The sequence below is a fragment of the Daucus carota genome, chromosome 1 (assembly GCF_001625215.2).
Source record: "Daucus carota subsp. sativus chromosome 1, DH1 v3.0, whole genome shotgun sequence".
NCBI classification, from domain to species: domain Eukaryota; kingdom Viridiplantae; phylum Streptophyta; class Magnoliopsida; order Apiales; family Apiaceae; genus Daucus; species Daucus carota.
The window spans coordinates 2,619,127-2,633,716 of record NC_030381.2 but is presented as its reverse complement, the minus strand read 5'-3'; the positions used below and the strand labels follow the sequence as shown (position 1 = coordinate 2,633,716).

General features: G+C 34.3%; 2 protein-coding genes across 3 annotated transcripts; one reads left to right on the top strand and one right to left on the bottom strand.

Moving 5' to 3' along the window:
- Window positions 1-1,859: 1,859 nt before the first annotated feature.
- On the bottom strand, window positions 1,860-6,644 carry LOC108204806 (pentatricopeptide repeat-containing protein At5g40400). 2 transcript variants are annotated; one of them, XM_017374439.2, is made up of 3 exons: window positions 4,245-6,644; window positions 2,589-2,667; window positions 1,860-2,278 (listed from the first exon to the last, which is right to left on the bottom strand). In XM_017374439.2, exon 1 carries the CDS (start codon window positions 6,562-6,564, stop codon window positions 4,648-4,650), a length of 1,917 nt encoding a protein of 638 aa, XP_017229928.1. In that variant the 5' UTR covers window positions 6,565-6,644; the 3' UTR covers window positions 1,860-2,278; window positions 2,589-2,667; window positions 4,245-4,647. The 2 variants fall into 2 exon arrangements, with proteins under 2 accessions (XP_017229928.1, XP_017229920.1); XM_017374431.2 differs by lacking the exon at window positions 1,860-2,278 and having other exon boundaries at window positions 2,436-2,667.
- Window positions 6,645-10,697: 4,053 nt separating this feature from the next.
- LOC108193537 (protein NUCLEAR FUSION DEFECTIVE 4) lies at window positions 10,698-14,424 on the top strand. The gene is made up of 3 exons (XM_017360243.2): window positions 10,698-11,149; window positions 12,714-13,639; window positions 13,714-14,424. Exons 1-3 carry the CDS (start codon window positions 10,739-10,741, stop codon window positions 14,180-14,182), a joined length of 1,806 nt encoding a protein of 601 aa, XP_017215732.2. The 5' UTR covers window positions 10,698-10,738; the 3' UTR covers window positions 14,183-14,424.
- Window positions 14,425-14,590: the final 166 nt, after the last annotated feature.

Here is a 14,590-nt window from a genome sequence, read left to right as displayed (position 1 = left end):
ATAAATTTTAGTCAAATTTTGGTCAACTTGATCAACACAAAACTAAATGTGACAACTAAAATGAACGGATGGAGTAGTAATATGCTCGACTTTAAGATCGGCAACGTTAAGACAACTCGAACAAATAGAAACCTAAAATCTGATGACACCACTGACGATCAAAAGTGTGTGATACTTTAAATTCCTCCGATATTTTATCATATTATATGATTATAATATCCTCAACTATTTAAAAATATATATAATAGAAATACAAGAACAGGAAGATTACATCTAAATATCGAAATATTAATATTGTAAGCTTATATGTTGCTACTTCATGAGCGGTGCACCCCAAGCTCACCCTACTCTACAGTAGTGTGAGAAGCTGGCATGCAATTCAAATGACACCAGTGACTCAGTGAGTAACTCCAAACTACTCCATAAAAGTTACTCCGTCCGTCCCTATTTATCTGTCCATTTTGGAAGTAAAAATTTGTCCCTATTTATCTGTCTATTTATACTTTCAAAACTAACTTAATGATAGTTTTTCAAATATATCTTCATAATTTCAATTTTCAAGGCTTGACTTATTTAAAATTTGGTTGAATTCATGTTTTCAAGACATAAAGTAGGAGTATTCCACCATCTTCAAGATATTAATTAGAGGTATTTAATGAAAAAGTTTATACAATCAATTATTCTTTGGTATGCATTTTTTTTTCCAAAATGGACAGATAAAAAGGGACGGAGGGAGTAAAATCACTCTAAAAGACAAGGAAAAACGATCAAGGCATCATTATCCAAGATGTATGAAAAAATTTATGCATATGTATTGTAAAATAATATTATATAATGATAAATTTATATATTTACATGCATTTGAATTGATTGTGTTATTAGTTTTAAAACAATATTTTGATTATATCACTGTATATTAATTTGAATGTGTATAAATTATTCTTTTACGATCCTAACAAAAAAAGTAAAAAAAAAAAATACGATCTCAAAATTGAGGAAATGTATAATACGTGATCCCGAAATTGAGAAAAAGAATAATGAAATATAGATAAAATACATAATTTTAACATGAGAAAAAAATAATGTTTATACATTCCAAATTGTATTTTTCAACTGACATGATAAATATATAAGTTATTTTAATTAAATGATTTACTTGTATATCATTGTTATTAGTATATAGTCAAAATTTTTATTTAAAAGAATATGATAATAATTTTTAGAGACACAATATTTTCCAAGAAAATACAAGAGTACTCATGCCATTCATAAATGATCAATGCAAATTAGATATTATAGTATGTTCTTTCAAAATGAGAAAACAATATTCGATTCACAAGCGTTCAATTCCATCAATATTCTAATACGAATTATCAATATCAAAATCATAAAATGCTATTTGTTGTAGATTCAGAAATTTTCCAGTTAGTTTTATTAACACTCTGAATATTATTTTTTAACTGTACTAGAAATATTTAAATTTATTAACAAACTTATTTAAATCATATCTATTAACATAATTTATATGTTACATAAAAATCCGTTTTTAACACAGGTTAAACAGCCTACATATAACTCAGGTCTGAAACGGATTATTGACTATTAATTGTTCCCGATTAGTTATAATAAAAATAATAACAACATTTTACAAAATAATAGAATTATTTTATTTTTCTCCAATATTTTATTCCGATATAAAAATACCCTTCAATTACGATTATAATACAGATAGACTGCACCGTCAATAGCCCAGGTAATATAAGACTTCGTGTTACAAAATGTGTGGGCATGGTGCAACACTATCTCATCTTAAAATAAATGTGAACATGTGGCATGTATTTCAAATGCTACAGTGTCCATAATAAATTGTGACGCAAATTTCACTGAAAGAATAGTAAATTGTGTAAAATTACACATAATTTTACAAATAAATATATAAATAAAATATCTATACTATAAAACGTAGAAATCTGGGGCTTCTGCATCTTGTGAGAATTGAAATCATGAACGAAACTGAGGATTATGAAAACGGGAATGACTTGGTATCCAAAGATGCGGAAAATTGGTTTACTGTAAAAAAAATGATGTTCGCATTCCGCATTCCGTACAACAAAACTGATTTAAAATTTCAATTCCCGTTAACCGGATTCATTAAAATCGTTAAATGTACTTTTTTTCCTTATCCTACTCCGGTTAGGAGCTGTCATCCACAGCATCCATTGAGTACCTTTTTTGTATATATAATTCAACCATCGAGGGTACCTTCGCAGACCTGACACTGAAGTTCGAAGCATTAGTGTAGGACTGACTGATTAATTTAAAGAAAAGGAAAAAAAGGTTAAAGGAGTATAAAGCAAATGAGATGCATACAAAATTGTATAAAAGGATCCCTGAACCAGAAGAGAAGGCGGAATAAAGAGCGCTAATTCCTAAACTAATGAGATCTAACTGTGGTTTTAATATGTGAATAAACTGAAAGTCGGAACAGAAGTTATAAACATATGCTCGCAATATAATATAAATCTCATTCTATCCCAACCAATTAATTTCCATGCTAAACCGAAACTTCATGTAAATTTAGTGGTTACCAGGTAAGAAAGCCAGTTCGCCAATCCACGACATGCAACTCTTATATCACCCTGACAATGACTTCGGACTCATTGTCACCTACACAAAATGTAGAGAAAATATAAGCACTTGATAGTTCAAACAGCAAACAAAATAATCTTCTATTTGGTTCAACGTTTAGAATGGAGATCATGTTTTTCCTTGATTGAAAGAACACAAGCTTGATCATGTTTTGACTTCTATCTGATTCTATTCCATTTGACTGAACATATCTCAGTATATTCCATTCGACAGACCACAAGTCCACGACCTTTTCCAGAGTTAGTCCAAGCCTCAATTGCAGGACAGTATAGTTGACACTTGACAGAAAAACAATATCAGAAAGGGCAGGGCAGGGCTGTGGTCCAAGAAAACACATGGTTTACGAGTTGCCTGACTTAAAATCTATAGGATCTTATTTTATTTTGTTTGTCTGTGTGCATGGCTCATGCTTAGAGAAACTAATTCTCCGCAATGCCCCCTACAGACAAAATTATATTGTTGGCCTTGAACCTTGTGTAAATTGCAGAGAAGAAACTTTTACATCAGAATCAAATGTATTATCCACTTATCGTATTTATTGCCAGAAAAATGGACAAAGAACTACTATCTGTTAAAACCAGTAAACTAAAGACCAAAGTTTACAACATGATTCATCTAGTTTATTCGCTAGCAGAAAAGATCATTCTATAAGTTGGGAACAGATTGCTAGTTCAATTGACTGCAAAGAAGATGCAACTTGTTTTGGAACCCAAAGTAATTAATCTAGCAATTAATAAGGCAAGAGATTGACAAGGACTGGTACTCATAAACAATGACAACAAGGACCATAATGCACCCTAAACATGATATCAAAGAAAAAAAACAGGTGTTTTATATACAATTTTACCAACATAATTTGAAGGCCAGCATTTCTTTCAAATTAGAGAAAGATACACAAGCTGAAGACTGCAAAAGTTTACTACCTAACGAGATTTCTATCTAGGGTCATTGTTAAGTCTATATACATTTTATGTAGAATAATTGACAAACAACCATTAACACAGTTCCAGGATCAATTTCGTTGTCTGATAAACAGAAGAACATGGTCTTATAATCACGATTAGAATTATTCACATCATGAGGCAGCTCATTCAGTAATCTAGAAAACTATACAACACATAGAATCCAAGCGACAAACTAGTAGATTAAGACGCAGGTATACAAGTATATAAATGCAACAAACCAAACACCGCTGCAGCCATAATATATTAAAGATAATGATTCTGAGAGCAATCTAAGACTCATGTTCATAAATCAGCACCTTAAAATGACTTAACGTCAGTTTTGTTGGCAAGTATAAATTGAATTATCTTGATTCTTATTCTTTAACTAATGATCATTACAGTAAGAAGAAACAACTAACAATAATGAAAATTAATCATTTCATGCTCATCCATTCTTCAAATATTATGTATATTGTGTATGTAGCATTTTGGTCTTATCATATTTTTAAAAAATACAACCTCTAAGAAGATTAGATGTTCCCAACCAAGGAATATAACTAAACAGTGACTGCAGCTTTTGCAACAAACATGAGCTCTAAAGGTATATACATTTAAGAGTTAGCAGTGCCATACATGGCCGATCATCATTACCTAGCGAGTTTTATCTGCGGGATATGGCGTGTTCAGAGGGCAGATGTAGAAAACCTACACAGCAGGCAGAAAGACCTCTTTTAATATCATAACATCTATCAACCATTGGACATACTGTTGCCCACTTTTCAGATGCATTTCCATCTTTATATTGCATCCGATTGCACAAGTACATGTCACGTTAAAAGATCTCTCATTTACACAGTCTCCAAAACTTAAACTCCTGTGAAACTACAGACAGGTGTCGTCTATTTTTTCATGAGATTTTGTATGTCATCGTTATCTTTATAAAGGCACCAACAGCATCAATGACTTCTGGTAGCCACTAAACCCTGTATTTGTGTGCCATCTATACATTAGAATTATCATCCTGCCAGCTATATTCAAGCAATGTCTATGCCCATCACACGACCAAGGCTTTACATTCCTGATTAGCACATACATTGTTCGTGTCAGATCCCATATTCTTTGACATTGCATCAATTATATGTCTGAAAGTCATCACATTTGGAGATATGCCAAGCTTCAACATATTATCTTGGAAGTCTATCAACTTTGCAATGTCACCATCCTCAGAAAGAACCTTAAAAAGCACATTGTAACATTCCGTGTCAATTATATGAAATTCTACAGCAAAGAAGCTCAACAACAATTCCGCTTTATAAACATTTCTTTCAGCACAAAACCCTTTAACTAAGGCTCTAAAAATTTCCACATCAGGCAAGAAACCAGATTCAATCATCTCTCTCATCAAGGACTCACCTTCTACGTTTCTTGTTGATCTACACAAGCAACAAATAATAGCTCTATATGTGACTAAGGAGGGTTTAAAACCTTTATACACCATATCAGCTTTTATAGTCAATGCCTCCTCGACATAATCACGCTTACAAAGACAAATAATGATCTCATTAAATATTTTCTCGGTTGTCTCCTGGCCATCTCTAGACATTCGCTCCAAAAGATTCTTTGCAGCCATTGCCCTATTATCTTTACACAGAGCAACAATAAGGTAGTTGTATATATCTCTAGGAATTGAAACATTAAATCTCTGAAGCTCCACAAGCAAATTCAATGCCGAAAGCACCCTGTCCTGCTTTTCATAACCTTTGACTAGTATCCAACAGCTGAAATTATCAGGTCGAACCCCATTGCCAATCATGTCACGCAACAAAGTCCTAGCCTCTTGCATCATTCCCTCTTTGCAATAACCATATATAAGAGTGTTGTAACACGTAACATCCGGACAAAGCCCTTCCTGAATCATACAGTTAAAGAGCTTACGAGCCTCTCTCATGTTCATATCCCTGCAGTATCCATTTATCAAAGCAGTATGCGTAACCAAATCCGGCAGTACACCTCTCCGATACATAATATTAAATAAATAGATTGCATCTTTTAATCTTCGCTTCTTACAATAACTATCAATCAGTGTATTATAAGTCACAACATCAGGAATAAATCCTTCTTCTTCCATCTCATCCAAGAACTTATTCACCTTATCAACATCCTCGCCTTTACACAAAACATGAGTCAATATATTAAATGTAAAACAATTCGCATGAATCCCAATCCTCCTCATCTCTTCAAACAAATACCAACATCTATCAACATAATTCAACTTCGCAAGCCCATTCATAAGGCAATTAACCGTAACAACACTCGGAACAAGTCCAAACCTCAGCATCTCCTCAAAAGCAACAAAACCTTCTCTAACCATACCCTTCTTAACATAAGCCTTGACAAGCATTTCAAACACACCTGGTTCCCAACTACACTCATTAGTGCACAAAACCAACACCTTAAAAACATCCGAATCACCCGAACAACCCGAAACACCTCTACTCAACTCTACTACCTCCAACAACAATACCATTGCTTGCTTAAAATTCTTAGAACAAGCTAAAATATGAACAATCACACAATAATTATGAACATTAGGACTAACACAAAGATCATTTCTTACCCAATTGAAGAAACACAAAGCTGTATCAGAATCAGACTGGCATCTCAGCAACACCCTTGAAATTTCTTGACTACCCAAATGAGAAATCAACCATTTTGAGTCCTTTTCAAGAATTGAAAAGTTGGGTTTTTCCCCATTTTTTCTGAAACTTGAGCATATCATATCAACAATATTTTTGGGATTTTGGGTATGTGGCAAAAAAGAGTACAGTGAAGATGAAATTGAACTGGGTTGAGAATCATGGATTGTAGCCAGAGAAGATGATGAAAATCTTGGTCTTGAAATGCAATAAAAATTGCAACTTGGGTGTAAAAAAGATGCAATTTTGATTGATTTGAGTAACGAAGAACACATTATTCGTGTGTCTATAGCCAAGAACACTATAGCAAGTGTAATACCTATTACCTAGAGCTTCAAAATCCTACTGTTGTTTAGGGAGAAGAAAGCAAGGGAGGTTTGGGCTTGGCCCAATTTTATTATTACGGGCCTACGAACAAGTGGGCCTTGTTTTTGGACACTTACGTGGCAACCCGAACCGAACCCGACCCAAACTCGTAACCCGATTTATTGAGACAAAATCCGAAAGTGACCCGAAAATCATCCGTTTTGACACGAAATGGACCCGACATGACCCGAAATTCTAATTTTGTTTCTAATAACTTTAATTTTCAGTTTTATTCAATTTTAAGTGATTTTAGCTTGACCCGAAATGGACCCGACATGACCCGAAATTCTAATTTTGTTTCTAATAACTTTAATTTTCATTTTTATTCAATTTTAAGTGATTTTAGCTTGACCCGAAATCGACTCGAAATTGACCCGATTGCTGACACGAACACGACCCGTTACCCGAAACTGCCCGCGTTACCCGAAACTGCCCGGCAAACAGCTTACCTGCATAAAACTTTGGGTCGTTGGAGCAAATGTGAAAGAGGTTTGGTTAAGTGGCTAAGTGCTGTAATTAAAATGCTTAAAAAAAAAGAAAATTAAGTCATTAGTTTTAATTAATAAAAAATTATTATTATTCTCCATTGTTGTATCATTAATATAACTTATATTAAATATTCGTAGTTTTATATTTAATTGTATAATTAGATAAAATATAAAAAATAAGTTGATTCACTTACCTCCATTTGGGATTTGAGACATGGTATCCAAATTTTAATTTTTTTTTCAATCAAATGCAATGTATAGCTGGAGAATACTTGTGTATTACGAAGGATCCCTTATTTACACACACTTTTCCTAATAAAAGAAATTATAAAATTTTAGCTAAATTAGCCAATTCTAACTATAAATATATATAACAGAATTCCAAAATTTATTATTACATTAAAGTAATAATATATTTATTTAATAATCTGAAAAATAATAACACATCATTTTCATTCATCCATCTCCATCAATATACATAAGCCATATTATTTCGTATTTTGTTTAAAAGAGAAACGAACACTATTTTTAAGAGAGAGAAAGGAAAAAAAGTTTGTTTGAAATAAGTAAATTATTATTTTCAAAAGAAATATGTAACAGGTTTTATCTTTCTCAACTTATTTCCGGCCACCAATATATTTAACTAAAAATGCATAAAAGAAGTCGTAAATAATCACAGAAAATATGTAAAAGATTTCTACTCAAGATATATATGTTATTGAACCTCCTTTTAAATTATAATATTATATTTGATTGGCAACGAAATAAAATGAATAAAGTTACTTGTAAGAAGTAAAGTTTTAAAATAAAAATCATGTGAGGATAATTGTTTTGATGAAATTTAAGAGGTAAAAGAGAGAACAAAATGTTCCATCTCAAATTCAAGTAGTTATTTGTGACACATGAGATAAGAAACAGAATAACAATTGCCCATAACATAATTTATTATTTATCTCTTTGTTTGTTCACCACAATCAAATATAATATAAGAGAATTCTTCTCACAATTTGTAGCAAGCTCCATTTTCTCGATTTTTATCCCTCCGCGAATGTTTTAGTTCCTATTGAAATTCATTGTGTTTGTTAGGAAGGCGATATTTTTCTACTTCGTCATCTTTAGTTGTATCTAAAAGAATGGTATGAACACAAAAGAGACATGCATGCACATTTCCCCGCAGTGCATATCTTGGCCAAGCAGATTACCAATCTCTCTATGAGTACAAGGAAAGACATTTATGTTTTCTTATGCACATGTTGACGTTGGTGTTGACAAATATACTTGTGTGGGTTTGGCTAAGCAAAACTATTAAATATTAAAGTTAGTAGTTTTTTTTTGATGGAAAATTTCTATTACTCCCTCCGTCCCAGCCATTTGTTTACATTTGGTTTGGGCACGGAGGTTAAGAAATATGTATAAAGTAGTGGGAAAGAGAAGGAAAAGTGGGAAAAGTGGTGGGACCCATCAATTTTTAATGTATAAAAGGGAGATAGTGGAGTAAAAGTAGTGTGAAAAGGAGTAAAAGTAGTGTGAAAAGGGAGGAAAAGTTGGGAAATGATGGGACCCATAATCTATTTTTGGTAAGTTTTGGAATGTAAAGAATTGGATGGGACATCCCAAAAAGGAAACCGTAAAGAATCTGTTGGGACAGAGGGAGTAAAAAACTTGCTCCTTACATAACATCTCCAACAATGAACTCGGAGGAGATAAGAAAATATTGTAGCTATTAGACAAACATGGAACTCTAGCCAAAAGGTGAGCAACACAATTTGCCTGCTTCTTGACGTGGTTTAACAACAGATCATCCCTCTGTTGTAACTTCCAGTGACAAAACTCAATAGTATGGCCAGCCTCGTTGTAATATTGCTTCTCTCTAGACAATGCTGCTTTCACAGTTAATTCCGAGTCGCTTTCGATCTCCACATTGAACACTCCCATTTCCTCAATCCAGCGAATACTCTAAAGTTAGTAGTTAGTTAGGAGAATAAACTAGTCACCACTTTTGTAAATGACATTAGTTTCCTGATATTTATAACATCCAAGGTCACTGCTAGTTGCATATCGGACCCAACAACTCAATACAGATCGGCCCAAAAATGCTAAAAAATTAGTATACATTATAGTTAAACCTGTTTAAAGTAATACCTCTCGGACCGGAAAAAAATATTACTTTATTGAATTTATTATTTTATCGATATAACAATATTTTATTACTTTATCGATAAAGTAATATTTTATTATTTTTCTGAATTTCTATATGTTTACAAATTATAATTTATTATTTTTAAAAACAAGAATCAGTTACATGCAATGTATTTGATTTAAAATTACTTTTATAATGATTAATAATATGTGAAAACTAAATTCATGCATGCACTAGACGATAGCACATCCCAAGCCTGTCATCAAACGTAGCACTTCAAGTAATGAACACTTTAAACAATTACTTGTTACAACATTAGCAAAACATACCGCGAGTTGTTTATGCTTTACATAAAGTCAAGGATGAGGTTAATTTTGGACTTGATGGAAAGAAGAAACAAGCTACTATAGATTCATATTTTAAAAAACTGAATTTTATAATTCATATACATTATGTATATATATATATATATATATATATATATATAATTCATGAATTATTACTTTACATATTACCTGGGCCTTTAATGAATTTCTAAATTTTTATTATCTCATGCTTTTAGCGAAAATATTACTTCACAACACTGGCCCAAGTTGGGACCGACAAAATTTATTATTTAAGCAAGTTTATTACTTTATCGGATATTACTTAATCGAGGTTTAAGTTATTTGCTTGTACTTAAAAAGTCCTAAATAATCGATGTAAGATGTTAAAAACACCCCCTCTTATATGTTCGATGTCCTCGTCGAGTCCACAATCATAACTTACGAAACGAAACCCGGGCAGGGTCTTTGCACTTTCGGCAAATCTAATACCATTTATAACATCTCAAGCCCACAACTAGATGCATATCGGAACCAACAACCCACCACAAGTCAATCCAAAAATACTAGCAAATTGGTATATATTAGTTATTTGCTTGTACTTGTGAAGGGACCAAATATACTTTAACTAATGGAGGTGGAATGTTACAATATTACACAATTTAAACTTGTGAATTTAAGGGGTCTTTTCATAAACTATATATTTTTTAATTTTAAAATAATAATCATTTTTGACTTGTAATACGTATTTAGGAATGTAATGGTATAAATTTATACATATTATTTTTCAAATTTCTTAAAATAATATATTAATTACTATATTTTTATTCAAGAAAAATTAAAATTTATATATAAATATACAAATATACTTAATAAACTTTATACAATAAAAATATTATCATGTGAATTTTTTCTTTATTTAGCAAAAATTTGTCATGTGAATTTAATTTTTTTTAAATATTATAATACACTTGAATTTTCTCTTTCTTTTGTCATGATATAATAAACTTTTGACTTGATAAACATTTACAATATAAAATACGTATGCAAGATTTAAGTGGCAATACTCACACACATCTCTATCAATATAAATGTCAACATCAACCGAAAAATTCCCGAGACTTGTATATAAATGAGGCCACGTACTCATCTCAACTTTCACCGCATTCACCACCCTTCCCTCTCTTCATTCTCCACGTTCCTCCGCCGGAGAGTTATCCCGACGGCGTTGAAGATGGCCGGACAATCAAGAAAATGGATGATCCTGGTGGCGACCATCTGGATTCAGGCATTCACGGGGACCAACTTTGATTTCTCGGCGTATTCGTCGGAGTTTAAGTCGGTTTTGGGAGTTTCGCAGGTGCAGCTGAACTATTTGGCGGTGGCGTCGGATCTTGGGAAGGCAGTTGGGTGGTCTTCTGGGCTGGCTTTGATGTATGTGCCGTTGTGGGTTGTGTTGTTTGTTTCGGCTTTTATGGGGTTTTTTGGGTATGGGATTCAGTGGCTTGTGATTACTAATGTCATCACTCTTCCTTATTTTGTGGTTAGTTTGTTCACTCTCTCCCAGTTTCTTGATTTTATTGCATGTTTGGGTTGCATCTCTCTCTCCCTCTCCCTCTCTCTCTCTCTCTCTCTCTCTCTCTCTCTCTCTCTCTCCCTCTCTCCCTCTCCCTCTCTCTCTCTTTCCCTCTCTCTCTCTCTTTCCCTCTCTCTCTCTCTCTCTCTCTCTCTCTCCCCCTCTCCCTCTCTCTCCCCCCTCCCTCTTTCCCCTCTCAATTTCTTGAATTTACTGCATGTTTACATCTCTCTCTCTCGTGCGTTTGTTTTAATGATTTTATGTGTGTGGAATGATTGCATGAAACGTGCATACAATGTGTTTCACAGACCAAACCTACTAAGGCATGATATAGTTTAAGTAATGGTTACATGAAAGGAACCGCTAAGCAGTAGAGAAACTGTTTCCTTGTACAGAAGGGAGTCATAAAATCCAATTTTGGACGCAAATCTATAATAACATGAACAACAAATTTTATCTCCTTAAGCTTAAATTCAGTTTTATTAAATTACAATTGCCATGTTTAAGATCATACCCTGAGGCCGAAAATATTTTCCTGGTAAAATTAAATTCCAGGAATATAAAAAAATTTACTGAATTCGGGTGAACCTGAATTAAGCCTCAATTTGGTGATTATATAAACTGATGGTTTTGTTTTGTCCAAGTGGTAGGGCTGGTTGGTAGTTATATACCAGTATCTGTTGTAATTGTGATGGTTTGTGTTTGTATGTACGAGGGGCACTGTACTGTCACTTTCTTGATTTTCTTGAGAAATTTTTCTTGCAAAATTAAACTATAAATCACTGGAAAATATTCTGATCTGTTCACTCGAGTCAAAGTTATTGTCCACACAAATTTTAAAGGCTCTGTTCTCTCTACTTGACTGTGGTACTGAATTAAACTGAATCACTCTTTTTTCATCCAAAGATGAAAGATTGGAAAGGCCATTTCTGTAAATCTGCAGACATATATGTGATATTTACATTAAACTTTATCTGTCGAACGGTTGGTGAACAAGGTGCACTTGACCACACTCTTATCGACTAGTATGTGATTTATACACTTTGGCTCTGCTGCTGGGTGTTTAGTAGTCTGGATAGCTGGGGAAGCTTTAGTTTTTAGTCACTATCCGCTAACAGAACGAATAGTGATGTTTTTGGTCTTAACTCGTAATTGATCAGTTTTCACTGTGTTTAAGGCCCATCTTGTTCAATGTAATTAACATATTACTTAGGATGGACAATATTGTGCAGTAGGAAAATTAGCCTTTCTTTCGGGGTTGGGCAGGAAATAGAGTCGTATAAGTTGTGATGATGCTGAATTACTAAAACTATTCAGAATGTGAGGCATTTGCTGTAAGATTAAGTTTAATGGTAGCTCACCTTAACTGAATCTTTCCAAATTTACGAAGTATATTGGACTGATCCCTCCTTCACCCACATTTGTCGGATAAGTACTTGTGACATTTTCAGGTGTTATAGCATTGTAGTGTATACGAGACTCTACAGACTCACCTCATTTGGTAGCTTATTCTTCCGGTAACTTGTTTCAGGTTTTCATGCTGTGTTTGTTAGCTGGATGTAGCATCTGTTGGTTCAACACTGTGTGTTTTGTTCTCTGCATCAAGAATTTCCCAGCTAATCGACCTTTAGCAATATCTCTAACTGTAAGCTTCAATGGTGTAAGCGCAGCCTTGTACAACCTTGCTGCCAAATCATTTGATTCATCATCGAGTGACCTATACCTTCTTCTCAATGCATTTATACCTCTTTTAACATCCATAGCAGCTCTAATCCCGATTCTAAGGCAACCCCCGGTGAACCATCTTCCTACTGATGCTGTTAAACGTGACCGCCTAATATTTCTGCTGCTAAATTTTCTTGCTGTCATCACTGGCCTCTATCTTCTCGTGCTCCATCCAGGAGATCCATCATCCGCCCGTATTCTGTTCTGTGGTGCCATTATACTTCTGATTCTTCCTCTAGCTATCCCTGGTGTTGTGTATGCTCGTGATTGGTTTCACCGTACAATTTACTCCAGCATTCGTGTTGATAGCACAAGTTTCATTCTTGTTGATCACGATGATCTTCAACTTCATAAAGAGTTCATGAGTCAGGAGAATAGTCCAGTTATTAATGTAGTATCGTATACAGGTAGTGATGATGCATATCCTAATCGTATTATTGAAGAAGTCACCAAATCTAGAGAAGGGTTCTTTGTAAGGATCATAGAAGGAGATCGCTTGGTAATGCTTGGAGAAGATCACAAGGCAAACAAGCTTATTCGTAGGATTGATTTCTGGCTCTACTACTTTGCTTACTTTTTTGGAGGTACAATAGGACTAGTGTATAGCAACAATTTAGGACAGATATCACAGTCACTTGGCCTGAGTTCAACAACCTCGACTCTTATCACACTATATTCCGCTTTCTCCTTCTTTGGCCGCTTGCTGTCAGCAGCTCCAGATATCTTGCGGATGTAAGTACAGACTTTAGCAATTTGGTTTACACGAGTGCTTGTACGTTACTGATACAACATTCTTAATTCTGCAGGAAATTTTATTTTGCCAGGACCGGATGGCTAGCCCTTGCGCTTTTACCTACACCAGTTGCCTTTTTCTTGCTTGCAGGAACAGGCAGTGAGATGGCATTACAGGTAGGCACAGCTCTGATTGGCTTAAGCTCTGGGTTCATATTTGCAGCTGCGGTGTCAATAACATCTGAGCTTTTCGGGCCTAACAGTGTGGGTGTCAACCATAACATTCTGATAACTAATATACCCATTGGATCGCTTTTATATGGTCTTCTATCTGCTCTCGTTTACGATGCCAATGCAACTGAGGACATTCAAATGCTGCCAGCCAACTCATTGGTGTGCATGGGAAGACAATGCTATTTCTGGACATTCGTGTGGTGGGGATGTGTATCTGTTTTCGGGCTAGCATCAAGTGCTCTTTTGTTTGCAAGAACTCGGTCAGTTTACGATCAATTTGAAAAGAACAGAAGATCTTCAGAGCTGTAATAACACCTGTCTGTCGGAACTTAGTGTTCTTTTAACAAGATGCTGGAACCTGGTTCAAGGAGCACTCAGTGTATAGAGTCAACAGTGCTTATACTAATGCCACTCCATGCCTGAGTACTGCGGCTCGAAGCTTACATAACTGTACTTTCTCACTCACTTTTTGATTTCCTGATACATATAATAGCTATTTCGCCAGAAATTTTTCGTTCTTGAGTCTGTTATATGAGATGAATTTTAGTTTCCGTTGAAAAGCGATAGAGTAGGACAAATTTTTCATGTTTTCTCGTATCCTGTCTGGTATATATCTTGTCTGCATCGTAGATAATGACATATGTCGACATTCTTTCTAGGGTGTGTTGGTTGGCTAGCTTCGGAACCTCTGTAGGGTAAGCTCAGCCATTGTAGGGT

Coding starts and splice junctions, on each gene's coding strand:
- LOC108204806 (XM_017374439.2), bottom strand. CDS start 6,564: ATGTGTTCTTCGTTACTCAAATCAATCAAAATTGCATCTTTTTTACAC.
- LOC108193537 (XM_017360243.2), top strand. CDS start 10,739: ATGAGGCCACGTACTCATCTCAACTTTCACCGCATTCACCACCCTTCC. Junction 11,150..12,713: donor TCACTCTTCCTTATTTTGTG/GTTAGTTTGTTC, acceptor AACTTGTTTCAG/GTTTTCATGCTGTGTTTGTT. Junction 13,640..13,713: donor GCTCCAGATATCTTGCGGAT/GTAAGTACAGAC, acceptor TTAATTCTGCAG/GAAATTTTATTTTGCCAGGA.